This window comes from Sparus aurata, chromosome 13 (assembly GCF_900880675.1).
Source record: "Sparus aurata chromosome 13, fSpaAur1.1, whole genome shotgun sequence".
Classification (NCBI taxonomy): domain Eukaryota; kingdom Metazoa; phylum Chordata; class Actinopteri; order Spariformes; family Sparidae; genus Sparus; species Sparus aurata.
This window is the reverse complement of record NC_044199.1, coordinates 272,836-291,408: the sequence shown is the minus strand read 5'-3', so window position 1 is coordinate 291,408 and position 18,573 is coordinate 272,836. Positions and strand designations below refer to the sequence as shown.

General features: G+C 41.7%; 1 protein-coding gene across 15 annotated transcripts in view; it reads left to right on the top strand.

The window, feature by feature from the left end:
• Nucleotides 1-18,047, top strand: part of gabra1 (gamma-aminobutyric acid type A receptor subunit alpha1) — a 32,216-nt gene extending 14,169 nt beyond the window's left edge. For all 15 annotated transcript variants that reach the window (XM_030437595.1, XM_030437591.1, XM_030437592.1 and 12 more), the window contains 3 exons: nt 454-606; nt 12,487-12,689; nt 13,644-18,047. In XM_030437595.1, the coding sequence (XP_030293455.1) occupies nt 454-606; nt 12,487-12,689; nt 13,644-13,964 (677 nt within the window). In that variant the 3' untranslated portion in view covers nt 13,965-18,047. The remainder of the gene's footprint in view (nt 1-453; nt 607-12,486; nt 12,690-13,643) is intronic.
• The last annotated feature ends 526 nt before the right edge of the window (nt 18,048-18,573 follow it).

Here is an 18,573-nt window from a genome sequence, read left to right as displayed (position 1 = left end):
CCAGAGCTACGCTTTGCTTTATTAGCAGCCAGCTCCCGAGCGACTGCATCCGCCATGCGTGATTGAATAAGCAGTGTTGATGTATAAATACATTGTGTTATTTTTTTGTTCCAGTAATTTGTGTCTGTGGAAAACGTCAAAATCAACACACTGTTCTCGCCAAATGAAAGCCGGTGCTGTGGCTGTCTTTTCTCTGCGCCGGGCTCTGAGTGCACTGATGAAATGAATCGTGCCTGAGTATTGAGTTATTTGACAAATGACGACCGTAACTGTTCCAATAAAATTCAGCTACAATAAAAGTGAAGGCCAACACAACAACAAACCATTTAGGAAAAAACACACTTTAGACTACAGGGACGAGTACGATGCATCTCCTAAATATATATTTTGAAAGAAAAGCCCAAAGTGTATCTGCTCTCTCTGACTTTCATGTGTTCTGTCTGCCGACCACAGGAGAGTACGTCGTGATGACAACCCACTTCCACCTGAAGAGGAAAATTGGTTACTTTGTGATCCAGACATATCTGCCCTGCATCATGACAGTCATCCTGTCCCAAGTGTCTTTCTGGCTCAACAGAGAATCCGTCCCTGCCAGGACTGTCTTTGGTGAGTCGTCTGCTCTGCTCACTTCTAAACATCTGCTGGAAGAAATATTAGAGATCTTCGCCAGAAGGTTTCAAATCTGTTCTTGGGAAATCAATGTGGAAGACGCGATGACAGGACATCCGGCACTCATTCAAAAACTCTGCCGCTGTCGAGATAAGCACTTAATGTAAAGATTTATTCAAACTAATAACAAACACTGTGTTTTATTATGTCACTGTTTGACATTATGAAGTGATTCTGCCTCACTTCACTCCAAAACAAATATTGTATAATATTAATGAGTATAACAGGAAGATAAGGGAAGATAACATGGTTAACTTACAGTTAATCATAATTAAAAAGTTCATTTTAACCAAGTATTACCTTCGTATCACTGGTTAACAAATCAACGAGGGTCCTTCCCTACAAACATAGAACAATGTCTTAAAACATTGTGCGATTTGACGTTTATATAAAACATTCTTGGTGTGATTATTTATGTTGCTCACACATTCACTTCATGTGAGGTTCAATACTAATATTAATCAGAGATTTTCATTTGGACCATTTCTGCTGTTATGAGTTATTATTATATTAAAAAGTGGAATCTTGTCTACTTCACCAACATTTTAATGGCCATAAATTCAAATAACAATATTATTTATTTTGACCATCCAAACTGCAAATGAATCTGTAGAACACAGAAAACAAAGCTGAAAAGATGCTAACACGGTAATCGCTGTAGTTCAAACCTGAGAGTGTCCTGAGTCGCCAACAATGAAAAGAAAATGTTTTTGCTGTTCATATTTTCTTCTGGGTGGCAAGTTGCAATTAATCATACAAGACAAGACCTCAGTGTTCTAACAGATTCAAGGACAGGGTCTTGGATCGACTGCCTCATGGATCTATTTATGTTTATATGTGTTTGATGAATGTCTGATTAAGAATCAAGGGAAAGCAACGACTGTGATTGATCACCAGAGAATGAATGAACGGCGCTGGGAAATGTGCGTTTTTTACATGTTGTATCTTCATTTGTACACTAACAGAAATGAAGAAAGGGAGAATATGCTGTGAAATGTCTGCTGAGCACTGGCTCGGTGGAGTAACTCGCTTATGCTCCTGCCGGTTGCCTGGCAACCCCGTGTTGATGACAGAGTGGTATCAGTCTCCTCGTCTCATTCTCGGATCGCCCAAATGTAAAACTTTGCCTCCGAAGGATATTCAACGCTGAGAAGACTGACCGAACAATTGCACATTCAGCCCGAAACCTCACCGCACAATATTTCTATTCTGCTCTTTTCTGCCTCTGCACCAAAGAGGTGAACATGAGCTCTAATCAGTTGTGGCTGGCTGCGGTAGAATTTCAAGCACCAGGCTCAGTGTGAATTCAGATTTACGTGCTCTGAATGTGCGTCCACAAGGGTGTGTGTTTGTGCCTGTGATGTAAGTGTTCAACTGCGCGTGCGTGTGTGTATTTGCGCACGTATTGCCGTGTGTTGCATGTGTCTGGGCATGTGTGCGTGTGTGTTTGTGTGTGTATGTTTGTATCTGTCTGTCTGTCACACTGAGGTCTTACATAATACCGCCCAAAAGGAAAGCTCTTGCTAGTCTGCAGCATGCTCTGTAGCAGCAGAGCACAGCAGCAGGCAGAATGTCCTTGAGTTACCTCGCCCTGTACTCTTTCTTCTTCTTCTTCTTCGTCTTCTTCTCTTCCTCTCTCACTCCCTCGCTCTCATCTTCTCATGGTTGTCAGTGTCTCCCCTGGTCCACTACTTAAAAAGCTTTCACAGAAACCATTATACATGCACCAGATTCTGCAGCTCTGCGGTCTCCTGCAGGTTTTTTTTTTTTACTCTTTCCTGCGATGTTTTGGTGTCTTAAAATATGTGTGTGTGTGTGTGTGTGTGTGTGTGTGTGTGTGTGTGTGTGTGCGCCACAGCTAGCTACCTGCGGTGCTCGTCACGTGTCGATGGGAAATGAGGATGGCCTAGATTAGATTGAAACAACTATCTAGGGCATGTGTGTGTCCCTCATGCTATCATTGCCGGTTCTGCTTCACGAGATTACACGCATGCAAGCATGAGCGAACGCGCACTCGCACAGAGTCGAGGAAACACATGCGTGCACTTGCATGAAGACGCAGAGCTGCACAGCGTCCCGGTATACTAGGTAGGTCATTCATGTGATTAATATGCATCATCTGAGACAGCAGATGAATGAGCCTGTTCTTCAGAGAGGTTACGATGTCAATATCGCTGTAAATGAATCATTAAAAAGACGTAGCAGACAATCAGGAGCTTTCATAGCCATCTTAATCCCTCAGCTATCATCTACGTCAAGGATTTATGCGGTATATCAGCCCATAGTACATGTGTCGAGTGCTATTAGGACAAAAGAGTCCACTGATCTGGCCTGACACAAAGGCTCTTACTTGCAGTCTTTATTGCGTGAATCGTGTGCACAATGCAACCTGAATAACGAGATACCTGCTGATATTCAGTGATAACAGGAGTGATATCAGACCAGGCTAATGTCTACGGTGGTGTCACTGCAGAAGTGTTCGCTGCACAAATGTGCCGCACTCTCATGGTTCCGTCTGTCTTGCTGAGAGTTTACGATGCTGTATGATCGTTTTGAGAGCTGGACTTAAACGTAAATGTTGGAGGCTGGATGTAAATGTTATTTTAAACGGCCGGCTGTGATGCAGACAGATGTCCTGCAGTTTTAGCCTCCTTTCACAAATGCCATTGATTTTTGCCTTAATATCATAACACGCAACCCAGTCGCAGGAATAAGTGCTGGAAATGTGAACCCTAGATATGGTGAAGCTTTATGATTCTTTAGATTCAGTTTCTATTTTATCTCGTGTTAGTGCCGGGCTTAAGATCTGGTTAGGTTTAGGCACAAAATCCACTTGGTTAGGGTTAGAAAAATATTATGTTTTGGCTCCATGTGAGAAGCAAAAACAGAGCTGGAAGATATCCACAGGTGTCACGTTTACAAATGTTGAAACGCAGTCCTGAACTCCTGTCAGCACCGTCCTCTCCACCTCTCCAGCTCTCCAGCTCCCGATGTGACCGTCAGGTCATAACGATGTAACATAAATGTGATGTAACATGTTTTTTAGAAATGCCAATACTGTAGCGAGCCTATGACATCCACAGTTTGTCAAAACAATAGTTTTTTTACTTGCGACCGTGCTGCAACACGAGTCTCGACTGATGCCGTCTGTATCATACAGCGAGCTAACTTTAAGTAAAATGACACAATTTTATTACAGAGAGATATTTACTGCACACATTGTTATTATTATTATTACGAGTGCTGTTTGAAATGTGCCACATTAAGGTGCACTGTGTCATTTTGATGAAGAAAGATTAAGAGAAGAGAAAAATAAGAATAAAGATAGTTTTCACATTATTAATATTGTAAGAATGACGTTTCTGAGTTTTTCCTTAAACTGCATCGTTCATCTTTATTCATTTACCTCTCATGAACAAAGAAAATACAATTGTTATGTTTAATTGTTCAGACAACCAAAATGACAATGGCACCAGAATATTCCTGCATTTCAATGAAGCCAACTGCTTGATGAATAAATGAATATTCTGCAGAGTGCTTCACATACAACATGTGGGCAGATTGGAATTAAATAAGACTCCAACTTAATATGGTGTTATTCTATGCCTGATCACATTTAGATAACATGAAGTTAGCAGTGGGATTCTCTAAGAAATGATGGAATCAAAAATAATTTTTAGGAGGAGGACTCGCAGTGAGAAGTCGGGATGAGCATCATTCACACCCACGCTGGTCATTAATTATATCTTCAGAAGGCAGAATAGGATTTAAAGTTCCATCTCTGTCATGGAACAGAAAACCCTCGTCTTCCTTCGTGTGTCGACACTTTTCAGAGACAGTTCTCCAGTTGTGCCGCCGCTCGCTGTAAAATACATCACACATGACTACAGCTCCTTCTGTAACAGTCGTGTCACGCCTAATTAAAGCTGTAAGGAACATTAACGTACAGAGACACGTACGTCTGAGTGGCAACACGACTTCATTTCAACTAATATGTACACGAGGCCAGCGATGTTACATATTCAAGTAGTCCAAAGAAACCCAAAAACCTTAAAGGAAATATGTTTCTTTTAACGCCGTGGGAGGAATGACTAAACTGCCCAAATGCTCTTTATTAATTCCTCCCACAGACGCCTATTCACAGCTCTGTGTTTTCTATCAGTACACACTCGCGGTGTCGCTGATTCAAATGATGCGCCGATACTAAGAATAACAAACACCTGCTGTGACGCTATGTGTTCTTTCATTACTACAGATGTGATCAGGTTCATGGTTTACCAACACAGATGTCTAAAGCCGCCACCGAAACTCCATTAATGTGAACCAACGCAGCATCCAAACACTGTTGAAATTACATTGTGTCAATGACGCACAGCCTCTGCACTAAATCTTCCTCCTAAAGCCTGCGCTGTGGATGAATAGGCAATTTGAAAACACAGCAGTGGGTAGAGTTATCTTATTTATCATTGTGCCGATTAAGAGGCTGATTAGTTTATAGCCAGTTTGGTGTGGAGGAAAACTGTTGGCATCGTTTTTTTATTTGCAGTCAGAATGAAAAAGCAAAAGGAAACAGCCGCTGATTGTGCTGATATGGTGCTCTCTCCCTCTCTCTCTTCCCTCTCCCCCTCTCTACCTCTCTCTCTACCTCTTTCTCCCCTTTCTCTCCCCCTCCTCCCCCCCTCTCTCTCTGTACCTAAGCTGTCAGGGACAGCAGAGCTCAGAAGATTAGCTTCCTTCTCTTTAGGAGCGATCGGCTGTGTATTTATTGGTTCTCCCATGATGCTGTTTAATGTATCAGCTCATTAAGGAATAACTCTGTGTGTGTGTGCAGGTGTGTGTGTGTGTTGAGTGTGGTTGTGTGTGTCTGCACGGTGTGAGTGTGTTTATGCGTCGATGCATGTGTTTGTTCGCTATACGTGTGCATGCTGCTTGTGTGCCAGCGGGAGCTCATAAATTCATGATTACGAGCTGACAACATCGTAGGCAGCTCTGCTATGTATGGTGTGTGTGTGTGTGTGTGTGTGAGGTGTGTGTGTGTGTGAGGTGTGTGTGTGTGAGGTGTGTGTGAGGTGTGTGTGTGTGTGTGTGTGTGTGTGTGAGAGAGAGGTGTGTGTGTGTGTGTGTGTGTGTGACACACTTCCCACAGCTGTGGTGCTGGCACAGCCATTTAACTCACCTGTCAATCAAGTGTCAATTTATTGCTTCATTTATGTAAATGTGGTGACGTAGTGATGCTGAAGGCGGCGTGTGTGTTTGTGAGTCAGCCCCCCCGAGGCCTCAGTTATTGATAAGGCATGAATAAATGAGTAGGTGCTGCAGTGGAGAGGCTGATAGACACCCGACAAAGACAGCTTCACTCCTGGGACTGTTTGAGGGGATATCGAATGTTGTTTGACAACTCCCGACACAAGCATCACGTTCATTCATCAGCAGTGTGTACAAGTGTTCCAGCAGTGCTGCCCTCACTAATTCATCAGTTTAAGATCCAGCTGATCAGGCAAATGTTTGTGTAGGTGGAAAAGTACTCAGTTGCGACTGGGGATACCAACCGTCGGCTGCCTGAACAATCGATGATCTGTTTATCATTAATAATATATGAATTATGTTGCTTCCATTAGGAAACTGTTTTAACAAATCAGAGTCGGTTACATTACGAGTTAAAATAACAGATAAACACCAAGTTACTTGAACAATAAACTAAATAACAGAAAATGTATTAAATGAAAGTAACTGCAGAGCTCCTGTCAACAACTGGCCCAACACATTCCATCCCATAATGAGGCCACTAAATGGCTAAAATATAATCAGCTTGTATAGTACTCTAAAATTAAAATTACATTCTATTCTAATTCTGGTTATTTAATCAAATATATTTTGTCAGTGATTGATAATAAATCAATTGACAGTAAACAATCTTTGATTGTTGTTGAAAAAAAATTCTGAATTGGTTAAATTTTTAATGCAGATTAAATGATTAATAATCAGTCATTAACTTCCCTAATTAAGACTGAAATGATCTTTGATATGCACGCAGCAACCTGACTTCTAATAATCTGTTATAGAAGTCACCAGCACACAGCGTTCATACAGGATGAGCTGCACAACTCAGACTCATTTTGTCTCCTGCATTGATAACGACAAACAAAAAAACTAAATATTGACATTTTTGTGGTTCGGTTTGTGCGGCTTAAAGATCCAGCCTGTCAGAACACTTTGTGATGGTTTGGATCACGTTGAAATACTGAAAAACAATCTGGCTTGGTGCTCAAGATGAGATACGTTGGCGTATTAAAATGTTAATATATCATCAAAATCTTTCTATCTACAGACATTTCTGTTGGACATTTTAAAGGAGAGTTTGAACATTTTATATCAACAAAATTGGATATTTCTAAGGATCCATATCAGATATTTCTAAAGATGTGCGGACGTTTAGCACGCGTTGTTGTGTCAGCAAAAATGTGAAGCCAAAACACGAGCTTAATGTGCCTAAACTTACCCAGACTCTAACCAGGGTGTCCTAACAGCATAAAGTAGAAAATGGAAACGTAAAGTCTGAACATACACGTTTGATACAATTTGTAAGGAAGTTGATATGACAGGTAGGAAATATTAAGTTTTAACATCCATGTATTCTGGAATCGGTTGCAGTGGAAGGTTCTGACTGTCAGAGACGTGGTCGATGCAGGAGAGAGAATAGCAGCTTTGACAAAGCTTTCTTAGAGACTTTAGCAGGAGTGTTGTCTGCACTGTCCTTGTGCAGCTGCTATTAAAAGGTTTGTAAAACAGTTCATTAACAGCAACTTTATTGCAAGGCCCGTTTTAGCGCTCCACCTGGGTGAAGCGTTTAAATCACACACAAACGACTTTGCATTCTGTGAGCGAACCGACTTGCAGCTCCACAATGTACTTTTGACCTCGTCCCACATTTTGATTGTCATGTTTGATTGGCTGCCTGCTCAGTCAAACATTGTCAGAGGCGCTTTTCTGCCCAGAATCACAGAGCTCAAGAGTAGAGAGAGAGAGAGCGCAGCCATTTTCCTGAGGGCTCACTCTCCCCCACAGAGATTTGAGATCTGTGGCTTGGCTCTGATCCAATGGCTGAGCAGGAGATTTTACTCACTGGTTTGAGATCGGTCAGATTAGCTGGAGCCTGTCAGTCAAGCACTGAAGTTAGAACCAGGAGAGCAAACAGCAAATTGTCAGAAAGATCGATAATAATATTAAACAGTGACTTTGCACCTTTTCCTGAGTAACTTTTAAGACCTTAAGGGAAAAACAACGTTGAGCTCAAAGAGCATATTCATTTATTCTGAGCCATGCCTCAAGCTATTTATTTTCTAGCACTGAACGTCTCTCTGACTGATTACCCTGATAGACATTAAATCAAAAATGTTAAAGCTATTAACCAGCTGGATATTATCTGCCCCACATTCTCCAGAAGTGCACATTTTCAACTGTTTGCTTCGTCGTCATATCAAACTTTTCCTCGCCTGAGGCAGCTGTGAAAGTCTTCCCACCCAGGAATAGTCTGCCTCACCTCGTCATTCATCACCTTAAATCTCTAATTTAGTTCCCCAAAATTGCACCATCTTTTAACATCATGACATGTGTGTGTGTGTGTGTGTGTGTGTGTTCATTTGAAAATGAGTCTACAAACAGAGGCAAAAACCTCGTGAGAAGATGTGTCTCATATAAATCAAGCGTCGCTGCTTGTGCACACTGAGCTAAATTGAGTGGAAGGAACTCTCAAGAATTGAGTTACACCACTATTAATCCAGTTAGAACTTTCCAGATCAGTGACTTTGTTCATTAACAGCCTTCAAAGCCTCAAGTCTATTAGTAACAACATGTCATTTAAATCCAGCTCTGGAGTCATCTTCTAATGAACCAACTTGGTGGTGCTCTAAATTATCCCTAAGTAGACCTGAGCGGACACAGAGGGGAGCGGTGAACACTCACCTGTCCCCCGTGTTGGACCAGATCCTCATCACAGTCAGGTTCATGCATCCTTTCAGATCTGAACACTGAACGCTTTTCTCCGTTCTTTTTCTCTCTCTCTTGTGGTATGAAGACGTTGGAGGAGTTGGAAGACTTGTTTCCATGACAACAGAGCTTGTCAAACACAGTAAAATGTATATGAATCCAAACATCGGGCCGCTTTGTGAGGCCTTGTGTAATACCCAGTGGGGCTGCCTTCATCCACCCCCGCGCAAATTAACTGATTTAGTGGCTGACAGACTGACAGCACTCTGCTGCCACCCGTCCCTCCTCTACCTTCCCTCACCTGCCTTCAGCCCTCAATACTGCAGTATCTCAGAATGTGCATATAGGCCCTCATCCTCCTCCTACACATGTATTCGGGTTATCTAGTCGTTCCCCTTTGAACACACACTCTCTTCCCTCACTCCATCAGAACAGAAGCAGTGGACGTGAGGTGCCCCGGCACCTGCTGAGGCCATAAGTTCACAGCTCCATTCCTCCATGACTGCTGGCAAAAATCACTTCTCACCGGCTGATCTCCAATGGAGAATATTTTGGCAGCCACATCATAAGTAGTGACACCTTGATGTAACAGTCCACTGGAAATCTCAGCACACTGTTCTCTCTGCAGCCAAATGACACCTCCGTGTGATGTCCTGTATGTGTCGATTGTGCAGCTTACATTCAGATGTACCGATCTGCAGCAGCAGTTTGGGAGGCCACTCTCTCCTTCTCCCTCAGTCACCTCCCGTGTTCTCCTCCAGCTAACAGAGACACGTCTGATGGATCACAAGGTTGAAGTTCCAATGCACACAAAGTCTTTGTACATTTGTGCAGTGATGCTCGGATTTTATTATTAATTAAAGCCAACGAGTTGTCGGCTACCAAAATGTTCACAGTGACCTAAATGTGAACCGTCACCATCTAAATCCTGCTAAATTAAACAAATGAACCAAATGTGAGCAGTCATCGGTCGAGTTCTAGTTTTATGCATGTTTGTGTGTTCCTAAAAACGCAGCATGGTTTCCCCTAAAATGCTTCAGAGCTTTTAGAAATGAGCTGCGTGTGAACATAATTCTGAGCTGGAGATGGAAGCGAATTAAAATCTGCTATGAATACACGACGAAGCATCACTTAATATTTCCATATCTCGTGCTGCCATGCATCCCCGTAACAATGCATCAACAAACCATTCAGTGCCCCACTTAGCAGCGGGAGCAGTGCAGAGCATGGTCAAGTGCGGATTTTATGACATCACACAGCTGCATTAATACACTTACTGTAGCATTAAAATGGCTTCTGTGCTTCACATCGCAGCCTGTTTAACTGCAGCTTCCTCACACGCGGCCTGAAGTTGAACTGGATGTTGTCGTGTCAAAGTGCGAGTGTGCTGATCAGGCACGTGCTACTTGTCCCTGTGTAACCTTCATAATGTCATTAACAAATGATCCATGAGGGACATTTGATTAAAGAATGTGCAAACAAAAGCTTAGGAACTAATTTCAACAATAAATGAGAGTCAGAGTGAATAACTCTCACCCTGCTTTGGATTCTCTCTGGAGTCATAATGACCAGCACAAATGTGCGACCACGCTTCCTGTCTACCTGCTCTGCACATCCACTGAATCTATCAGAGGTGTCCTGTTTCAGTTATGGCCGCTGACCAATCATTTATTTGGCTCTGACTAATGAGAGCATAATAATCATCCTTTATGCTTCATGTCACAGCACCAAGTCAGTGATGCCAAAAGCATGCGAAAAGAGAGTGGGAGGATGAGGAATCTGTGATTCATCACTTAACACTTCATCTGAGGCGAGGAGGAAGAACAAGGAGAATTCATGATTCTCCAGGAACATTGTAGGACACTTGTAATAACGAAGCAGCAGCTGCTTCTGCAGCTCCGAGGAGGTGGACACACTAACAGGAACACCTGAGAGCAGTGGGCTGTGTCGGGGTCCCCAGGAAGACGAGGAATATTACACTTTTACCTTTATTACAGTGTTTTTGAAACACAAGGAAACAAAAAGGGTTAGCTGTTTGATTGGTTGTCGTTTCAAGTATTTACCTCCACAAAGGAAGTTGTGTTTTCAATATTGGTTTGTCAGCAGGATAACACAAAAACTAGGTCACACATTTCTACAGAACTTGGATGAACAAAGAGTCTCAGACCAAAATAGACCTGAAGTAAGATCTTAAATAACCTTCAGTGCAGCTCTGGATAAAAGCTTTTACATTATAAAACAGAGCCTTTTATTTATATTTCTGTTCATTTCTCAGGGAGTAATGTATGGATCTTGGTAAAAGAATAAAATAATTAAAATCAGGCGTATTCCAGTGGCTCGTGTGTATGAGTGAGTCACATCTGATCAGGCTTCATTAAAGTAAAGGAGACCGTTGGGTCTTGGTGGAGGTATACGCTCTACTCAGTGCCATTCTAGTTTCATCACTGTTTGATTAACTTAAGAGATTTTCATTTAATCTTCAAACCTCAGAATAAATGAATTACTCTAGGGTGATTTTCTACAACGAAATTCAAAATTTCTACAAATTCATCCAAAATTGGGGTTCTGTGTTCTAATGAATGTGAACGTTGAACGGTCGAGGTACCAGAGGAGGAAACAGATGATCAATATTAGAAGGTCAAAAACAGCCAGCAGAGCATTAGAAGAAGTGGACGGAGGGATTGTGTTGAACATGGACGTGTGTCTGTTGGTGATATCGACTACATGTGTGTCTTTACATCAACATCTCCCTCCACATGTGTGGGAGGGTCGACTCTGCATATTTTATAATTCCTGTGCCAGCCAGCTGTTCTCCGGCTCCCTTCATCATGTGGAATGGGTGGATTGTTTGCTGCTCGGCTGATGTTATTTGGTGTATAAACATCTGCAGTAGCCTGTTCTGTGCTGAGCGCTGCATCGTTAGCAGCGCTCTGACCCACTTCCTCTCTCGCCATGCAGCGTCTCATCTTCAGGAGCTGCTCTCGTGCTCGTGTGCCTGACATGCACCATCTAACATGATGCAGTTTTCTCTAAAACCTGCTTCAACTGTATGAACTGATGCTCTTTCATTGTTCATTTTTTGTGCATTGGTGTGCAGGTCAAATTTAGAAGCCCGCTCTGCCTGCTATTAGTCAGCAGCCGTTTCTCTGAGGCCAACAGCATCTTGCAGCTGCATCTCTGGAAATCTCTTCCTTTCGCAGTCTATTAAAAGCACAAGCTGCAAGACTGTATCAGCTGCTCACATAGATTAATGCGGAAGAACTGCTTGCTCTTTTGATTTAAAGAAAAGAAAACTTGCCCTGCAAATTCCCTGAACGATGGAGTGTTCCATTTAAGGTCTCATATAGAATTTACCTGTATCGACTTATATAAACACGTTCTGATTCACAGTCCTGCAACACTGCTGTGCTGGAAACATCTGGTTCAAAACACTACTGAAGGTTGTTGTTTCCAGCTCTTTCATTGTTCGTAGCTGAGATAAAATACCAACTACAGCTGAGAGATTAGCCGATTGAATCGATGGAAACAAAATGATTCTGATAATCCTTCAATCCTCTCAAGCAGAAATGTCCAACATTTCTTGGTTCCAGCTTCTTTGATGTGAGGATTTGCTGTTTTTCCTTTTTCATGTATGATGCTGAATGAAGAAGTTTGGATGTTGGACTCAAAAAATGCATTTTTACTATCAATGGTATAGTCGTGACCCTGAAACCATCAAACTTCACAGATGATCTTTTCTTACGTTCAGACACAAATGAGACACGGCAGCAGGTGATTTCTCTGAGACGTGAGCAGATTTCACATGTTGTCTTGTCTGTGTTTCCCCTGCAGGAGTGACCACCGTCCTGACCATGACCACACTCAGTATCAGCGCCAGGAACTCTCTCCCTAAAGTGGCCTACGCCACAGCTATGGACTGGTTCATTGCCGTCTGCTACGCCTTCGTCTTCTCGGCTCTCATTGAGTTTGCCACCGTCAACTACTTCACCAAGAGGGGCTACGCCTGGGACGGAAAAAGTGTGGTTCCAGAGAAGGTATTCTTTTTACTCTGCTGTAATCCACAGCGTTCCTCATAGAAACAATGAAGATAATAGAGAAAAGAATGTGGTTTGTTTGGTGACGATACGACACAGGACTGCATTTATTACCCCAGTTTCTACAGTTGCAGTGTCAGGGTTTTTAAATGAGGTTAATCCAAGTGTTAAGGGAAGGAAGGACCCAGTTTACTGTACAAACACGTAATATATATGGACAGTCACTCAGCAGGACTGTTAGCACGTCAGCGCAGAGGGAGCGAGGCCGGGCAGGGAACATGTATTTGTTGTCGGCACCTCATCTCATAGAAAATGCAATTTGAGTAACATGACATGAACATTAATAGTTTAGTGTTCATCTTGTGCTTTTCTGCTCCACTTGTCTCGGCGCTGCAGTTAGCAGCGGCGTGCTCTGAAACCTCCCAGCTGTTTCTGGAAAAAAAAAACAATGGAAGGAAAAAGAGCCAGAACATGAATTCTGAGTTTGATGCTTTTATTTGGAAATGTGTAGATATGAAGGATTAATATCTCCGACCTAATAATAGCTTTATAATGATAACTTTATTTTATATAGCACCTTTCAAAACCTTATTTAAACTCTTATTATTTCAGCACATGAGCCATATAAAGAGTTTTAAGAGGAGATTTTAAGGAGGAAACTGAGTTTAGATTTCCACAGCTGGGGGGGGCAAAGTGCCAGAGGATCTCAAGCTGTGGTCAGGCTAATGGGGAGTTAGCTAATCCCAGATATAAACAAGAGCCATTCAAGACCTTAAAAACAAGCAGTAAGATCTTAAAATCCATTTTAAAACTCACAGATAACCCGTTAAGTTGTCAGTGTGTGTTAACAGCCTGGCAGCAGCAGCACAGTCGCTGATTGTGCAAAAGAAATAAAATGCATCTTTAAAGAACTCTGAACTTTATCCTTTCTGCTTCCCCTTCAAACAAAATCAGCAAAAGAAGAAGAAGGAGTCCCTCCTGAAGAAGAACAACACCACAGCCTACCCAGCTGCCACTGCTACAGCCTTCGCTCCAAATATTGCCAGGGACCCTGGATTGGCCACGATTGCCAAAAGCGCCCCACCGCCCCCAACTGAGCCCAAGGAGGAGCCAAAGCCCAAACCTCCAGAGGCCAAGAAGACCTTTAACAGTGTGAGCAAGATAGACAGGATTGCCAGAATAGCCTTCCCTCTGCTCTTTGGAACCTTTAACCTGGTCTACTGGGCAACCTACTTGAATAAGAAGCCCAAATTGCAGGGGATGAATCCACACTAATCCATGTTTCAATCCTTTTAAATTATAACTGTAATATTTATTTTGGGTTTATTTTGTTCTCATTTTCTTTCTTATTCCTCCTAAAACAGGTGTTTATTTTCAGACAAACATGGTGTCCATGCTGGTTTGAATTCCCAGTCGTTGCATTGCTTCTATGTTTACCTAAAGTTTGAAGATTTTGAAAAAACAAAATAGAGAAAAAAAGACGGATATTGAAACAGACTCTTGAAAGGGTGTTGTTCAGGTCTCGGATGATGCTACTAAGAAAACGCTACTATAAATATATAGCCAAGAGAATGCTATTCTACAACTGCACATGGCCCAAACTTGTTGAGGGGCTTTTGTTTCTATGTTTGTTTTCTTATTTTTTAATGTATTTTTTCTATTTGATTTAAACATGGAATCACTGTAAAAGGCACTTGTGTATATGCATGGGCAGGGCATCCTATTATTTCTGTTTCTTTCTTCAAAGTACACATCAGCACCGACTGATAGCTTAGTTTATTTGATATCAGCAGCAAAATGCTACGCTCAGTCTCTGTCAAAATATCTTCAATTCTCTGTAGATGTTTTTTGAGATTAATTATGTCATTCTTTAAAATATGTTAGGGTTTCTGCAATAGCAATAAAACATGTCTCAGTGGACACACCATTTATTTAGGGGAAAAAAAGATAAAAATTCAGTCATCTCTGTGCTCAGCATCCAAAATATTTAATTTCCTTTTACAGCGTTGTAAATATTATCAAGTGTTAGAGATGTCAATATTATGTTTAAGCTTTGCAAAGTGTAACTAAAGGGTATGTTTATTGAATACATGGAAAAGTAAACTTTTTAAATTTAATTTATTTTTGTTTCTGTTTATGATACTTTCTACAAAAAGAGTATATACTGGTCGATTTCACGCTTAAGTGACTGTTTCTCTCCGAGTTAGTGTTCCATTCAAAGCTGCTTTCACACTGAAGTAAAATATTATTCAACTGTGTGTGTGTGTGTACACACTGACGGCAACAACAGCAACAACATCAACGGTGTAAACTGAGATTGGCTAGTTATGAGCAAGAATGTAAAAAAAAAAGAAAAAAAGAAAAATCATCTCGAATCCTGGAGTGCATTTTACATTTAGAATTAAAACACTCGTTCTTTACATTAATTTTTGTTGGTTTTATTTCCGCGGGGCCTCGGGGGCCAACAGGCCGTCTGTGGCAGAGGACAGCTAGCATCGCTCACAGAGGGGCGGGGCACACTGGGAGGGAGGAGAAGTGCCTTTTCCTTTTTCAGAGTCGAAGCTGCGATGGCGACCGCTTTGTTGATTGATGGCGCGTCTGTATTTTCCATCCCACTGTGTCCCCCCCCTCCCCCGACCCTGTTTGCCATAGTCCCCATCTCCTTTCAGTTGAAAATTGAGACGTAACACTCAGAAAGTACCAGCTACACTGCCTTCAGTATCACACGCCCGTTTGGACTCATTTGTTGCTGCTTGTCGGTGAGCAACAGCGAGAGACAGGGACAGAGACAGACAGAGACACGGGAGAGAGGAAGGAGACGTTGAGTTGAAGTGGCACTGTAATCTTGCTTTAGCCGGTGCTGTGTTTTCGCACAGAGGACTTGTCTTGTAGTTCTACGATAGTGACGAAGATGAATATATTTTTGTAGCATGATGTCAATCCCTCTTCCGAGAAAAACCAACAGAAACTAACGCAAATGTGAAAAGAATGCTTTCTTTGTCTTCAACATTGCTTGCTTTTTTGTTTCTTTTAATTTCAGAAAAAAAAAAGGAATACACACTTTAAGGAAATGCTTCTTCTCTGATGTGGCACGTTTAGGTTTCCGAACAGTCCATTTTTAAATTCTGTTAATGTAGCAATATTAATTAGCAAGGGCTTTTCTTAGGACCTGAACCTGGCACTCAGTCTGGGGGTGATATCCATTGTAGCTTTACATCGACCCCTCTTCTACCTGTAGTTTCATCTGCACGCTGCACATGGACATCTGGGATCCAGTTAGATTGGGTCCAGAACGACAGGCACTGCACTGTGTGTCCATCTTGGGTTCTGAAGCCTCTGGCTCCCGCTCTAATCTTGTTTCACAAAGCCTCCACATTTCTTGTCGGGGAGTGGGTGTTCTTCGTATTGCATTACGGGTTCTGGCTGTGCTGTTCTGAACTTGTTTTACAGGGCACTGAACAGGCCACGAGGCATGTAAGAACCCTGCAGAGTTCTCGGTGGGTTTGTGCGCTGGGGTGAAGAGATCATGCTATCGCCAGAGGGAAACCAAAAGGAGATTGGTGGTTGTTGCTATTGTTATTATTTGCATTGTCATTATGACCAATACTGAAGCTATCCCCTAATGGCAGACGACGTCTTTGCGAGCATATGCAAGCGGTCTACTGTTAACAGCCACTTAACTTACAAGCAGAGGGTCGAGGAACTGCAGAGTTCAGGGTGAAGAGTTGTATAAAGATATCGAATTCTAAACTATTGTATGTATGTTTATTATCATGAAGAAAAAATATATATACATATGTAAAATACATAATGCATACAGTATTTGATTCTATTAATGAAGATATTAGCTAAGATGATGATGAATATTGTTTGTATTATCAACCTATTGTTATGCATTTTGCACATTTAGAAGAACAATAACATTACGTTTATGTAGTCAGCTTCGTGCTATGCAAGGACAGCTTTGAACCACATCATTGACCTCCTCTCCCTGACCATTGTGTTTCAGATTTACAAGCTATTATGAAAAAAAAAAAAAAAAAAAAAGCTTAGCTTTTGTATCAGCTGCGCAGCCATTAGCTCTTTTTTTCTTTCAGCCATGGCTATACAGGGTGACATCAGAGAGAACAGCGGATTATCACTTCTGTTTGCGCTTTGGATTTGTCGTTGGTTGAAGGGAAAATGGCTTTCATTGTTGATTGCACTTTTTCTCCAGAGAAATGCAATAAAGTGATTGAAGTGAAAAAAAAACAGGAGCAAAACTGTAACAAGATCACCTCGTTAATAATATTTCTGTTCATTTCTCGGGCTTGTTCGTCATTACAAAAATGGAGGCAGATGAAAAATGTTATTTTGCTAAACGGATCATTTTGTTTATCTTTTGAGTTCCGAAGCTCGATGATATTACAGCGAGCGCCAGAGAGTTTGGACTTTAAAAGAATTTTGTACACTTCTCTGACGGGAACATCTTTGCTAAGCCCCCATCTCGTCCTCCAAACAGGATCAGACACACACTATTGACCTTGTACAGATATTTTGAGCCGGGTCTGGTTTTGCTACATTTGATGCTCCGGAGAGAGAATGTGAAACACGAGGCACAGTGCAATCATGAGCTTCCAACTTTTACCTTCACACTCATATGCAGAGCAGACATGTAAATATCACATTTGTAGGCACGTCGGTCATTTCTTTCATTACGTTTGATGCAAGGTCCATCGCAGTTCTCAGCAGCACTTGCTTTTCAACATTGAGTCTTTGGTTATTCCTAGATACCTACTGGAGTTTTTCTTGTATTTTTATCAAGCAAAATATGTTCTGATTTTCACTGAAATGTAAAAAAAAAAAAACTAATTTTCTAAAGCACAAAAGTTGATTAGGGTGTGGGAAATTAGAGCGAGACTGTAAACATATGGACATCAGCAAACACACAAACCGCACACAAGCAGACACACTCACACAGTACACAGGAATGTGTTGGCTGTTCAATGATACGGACAAAGGGTTCTGATGGATGTAGATGATATGGTGAACCTTCTGTAAATGTTTTCTTTTGTTTCTTTTGGTTATGATATGGCCCTGTAGAATCTGATTCTCTGCATTAGTCTTTAAATAAAAAGAAAACAAATGAAAGTCGTGGTTACACCTCTGTCCTTGTGCTACGGATCACCAGACAACCACACGTAGATCTCCATCCAGGCATTAAATACGCTTTTTGTGCACCATATGTTTTTAAAGATGTGTCACTTTGAGAATGTGTGTCACTTTTGTAACTTTCTGTGTACATTTTAAGAAGAGCTTTGTTGGAAACTTTTCACTGGATAGATGAAGGAATATAAAATAAACAGAAGGCAAAATGTATGTATTTGTATATCTGTAAGTCAGAAGCTGCATTTACACAACACAGTGGTTCCGTTGGGGAGACGAGGGGAACATGGAGGAGCGGTGTTACAGTCCAGCAGCCGTCACATGAAGCCTCATAATGCTCCTGTTACCGAGCAGAACCGATCAATCACAATTCAACCGCCCAACATAAAGTTCTGATCCGTTTTGCTGTTGTTTTGTTTGTTTGGTTTTAGGGACGACGTCGCTCAGCTGCTCAGTAGAAACATCTCCACAACTATCTGATGGTTTCCATGAAACTTTTGTCAGATATTTGGTTCCAAGACAATAAATCAGCCGACTGTGAGAATCCCTGACTGACAATCCTGTAGCATCGATAGATTTATTACCACAAGGTTGTCCAAACATCCAAAGTTCCAAGACAAGAAACGTTTCCTCGAGCTCCACCACCAGGTGCAGGTTCACCCTGAGTACTCAAACATCTCCGTCTACTAAAAGTTTAATTTGTTCAGTACTTTAGTGTGTTACTAAATACATACATAAC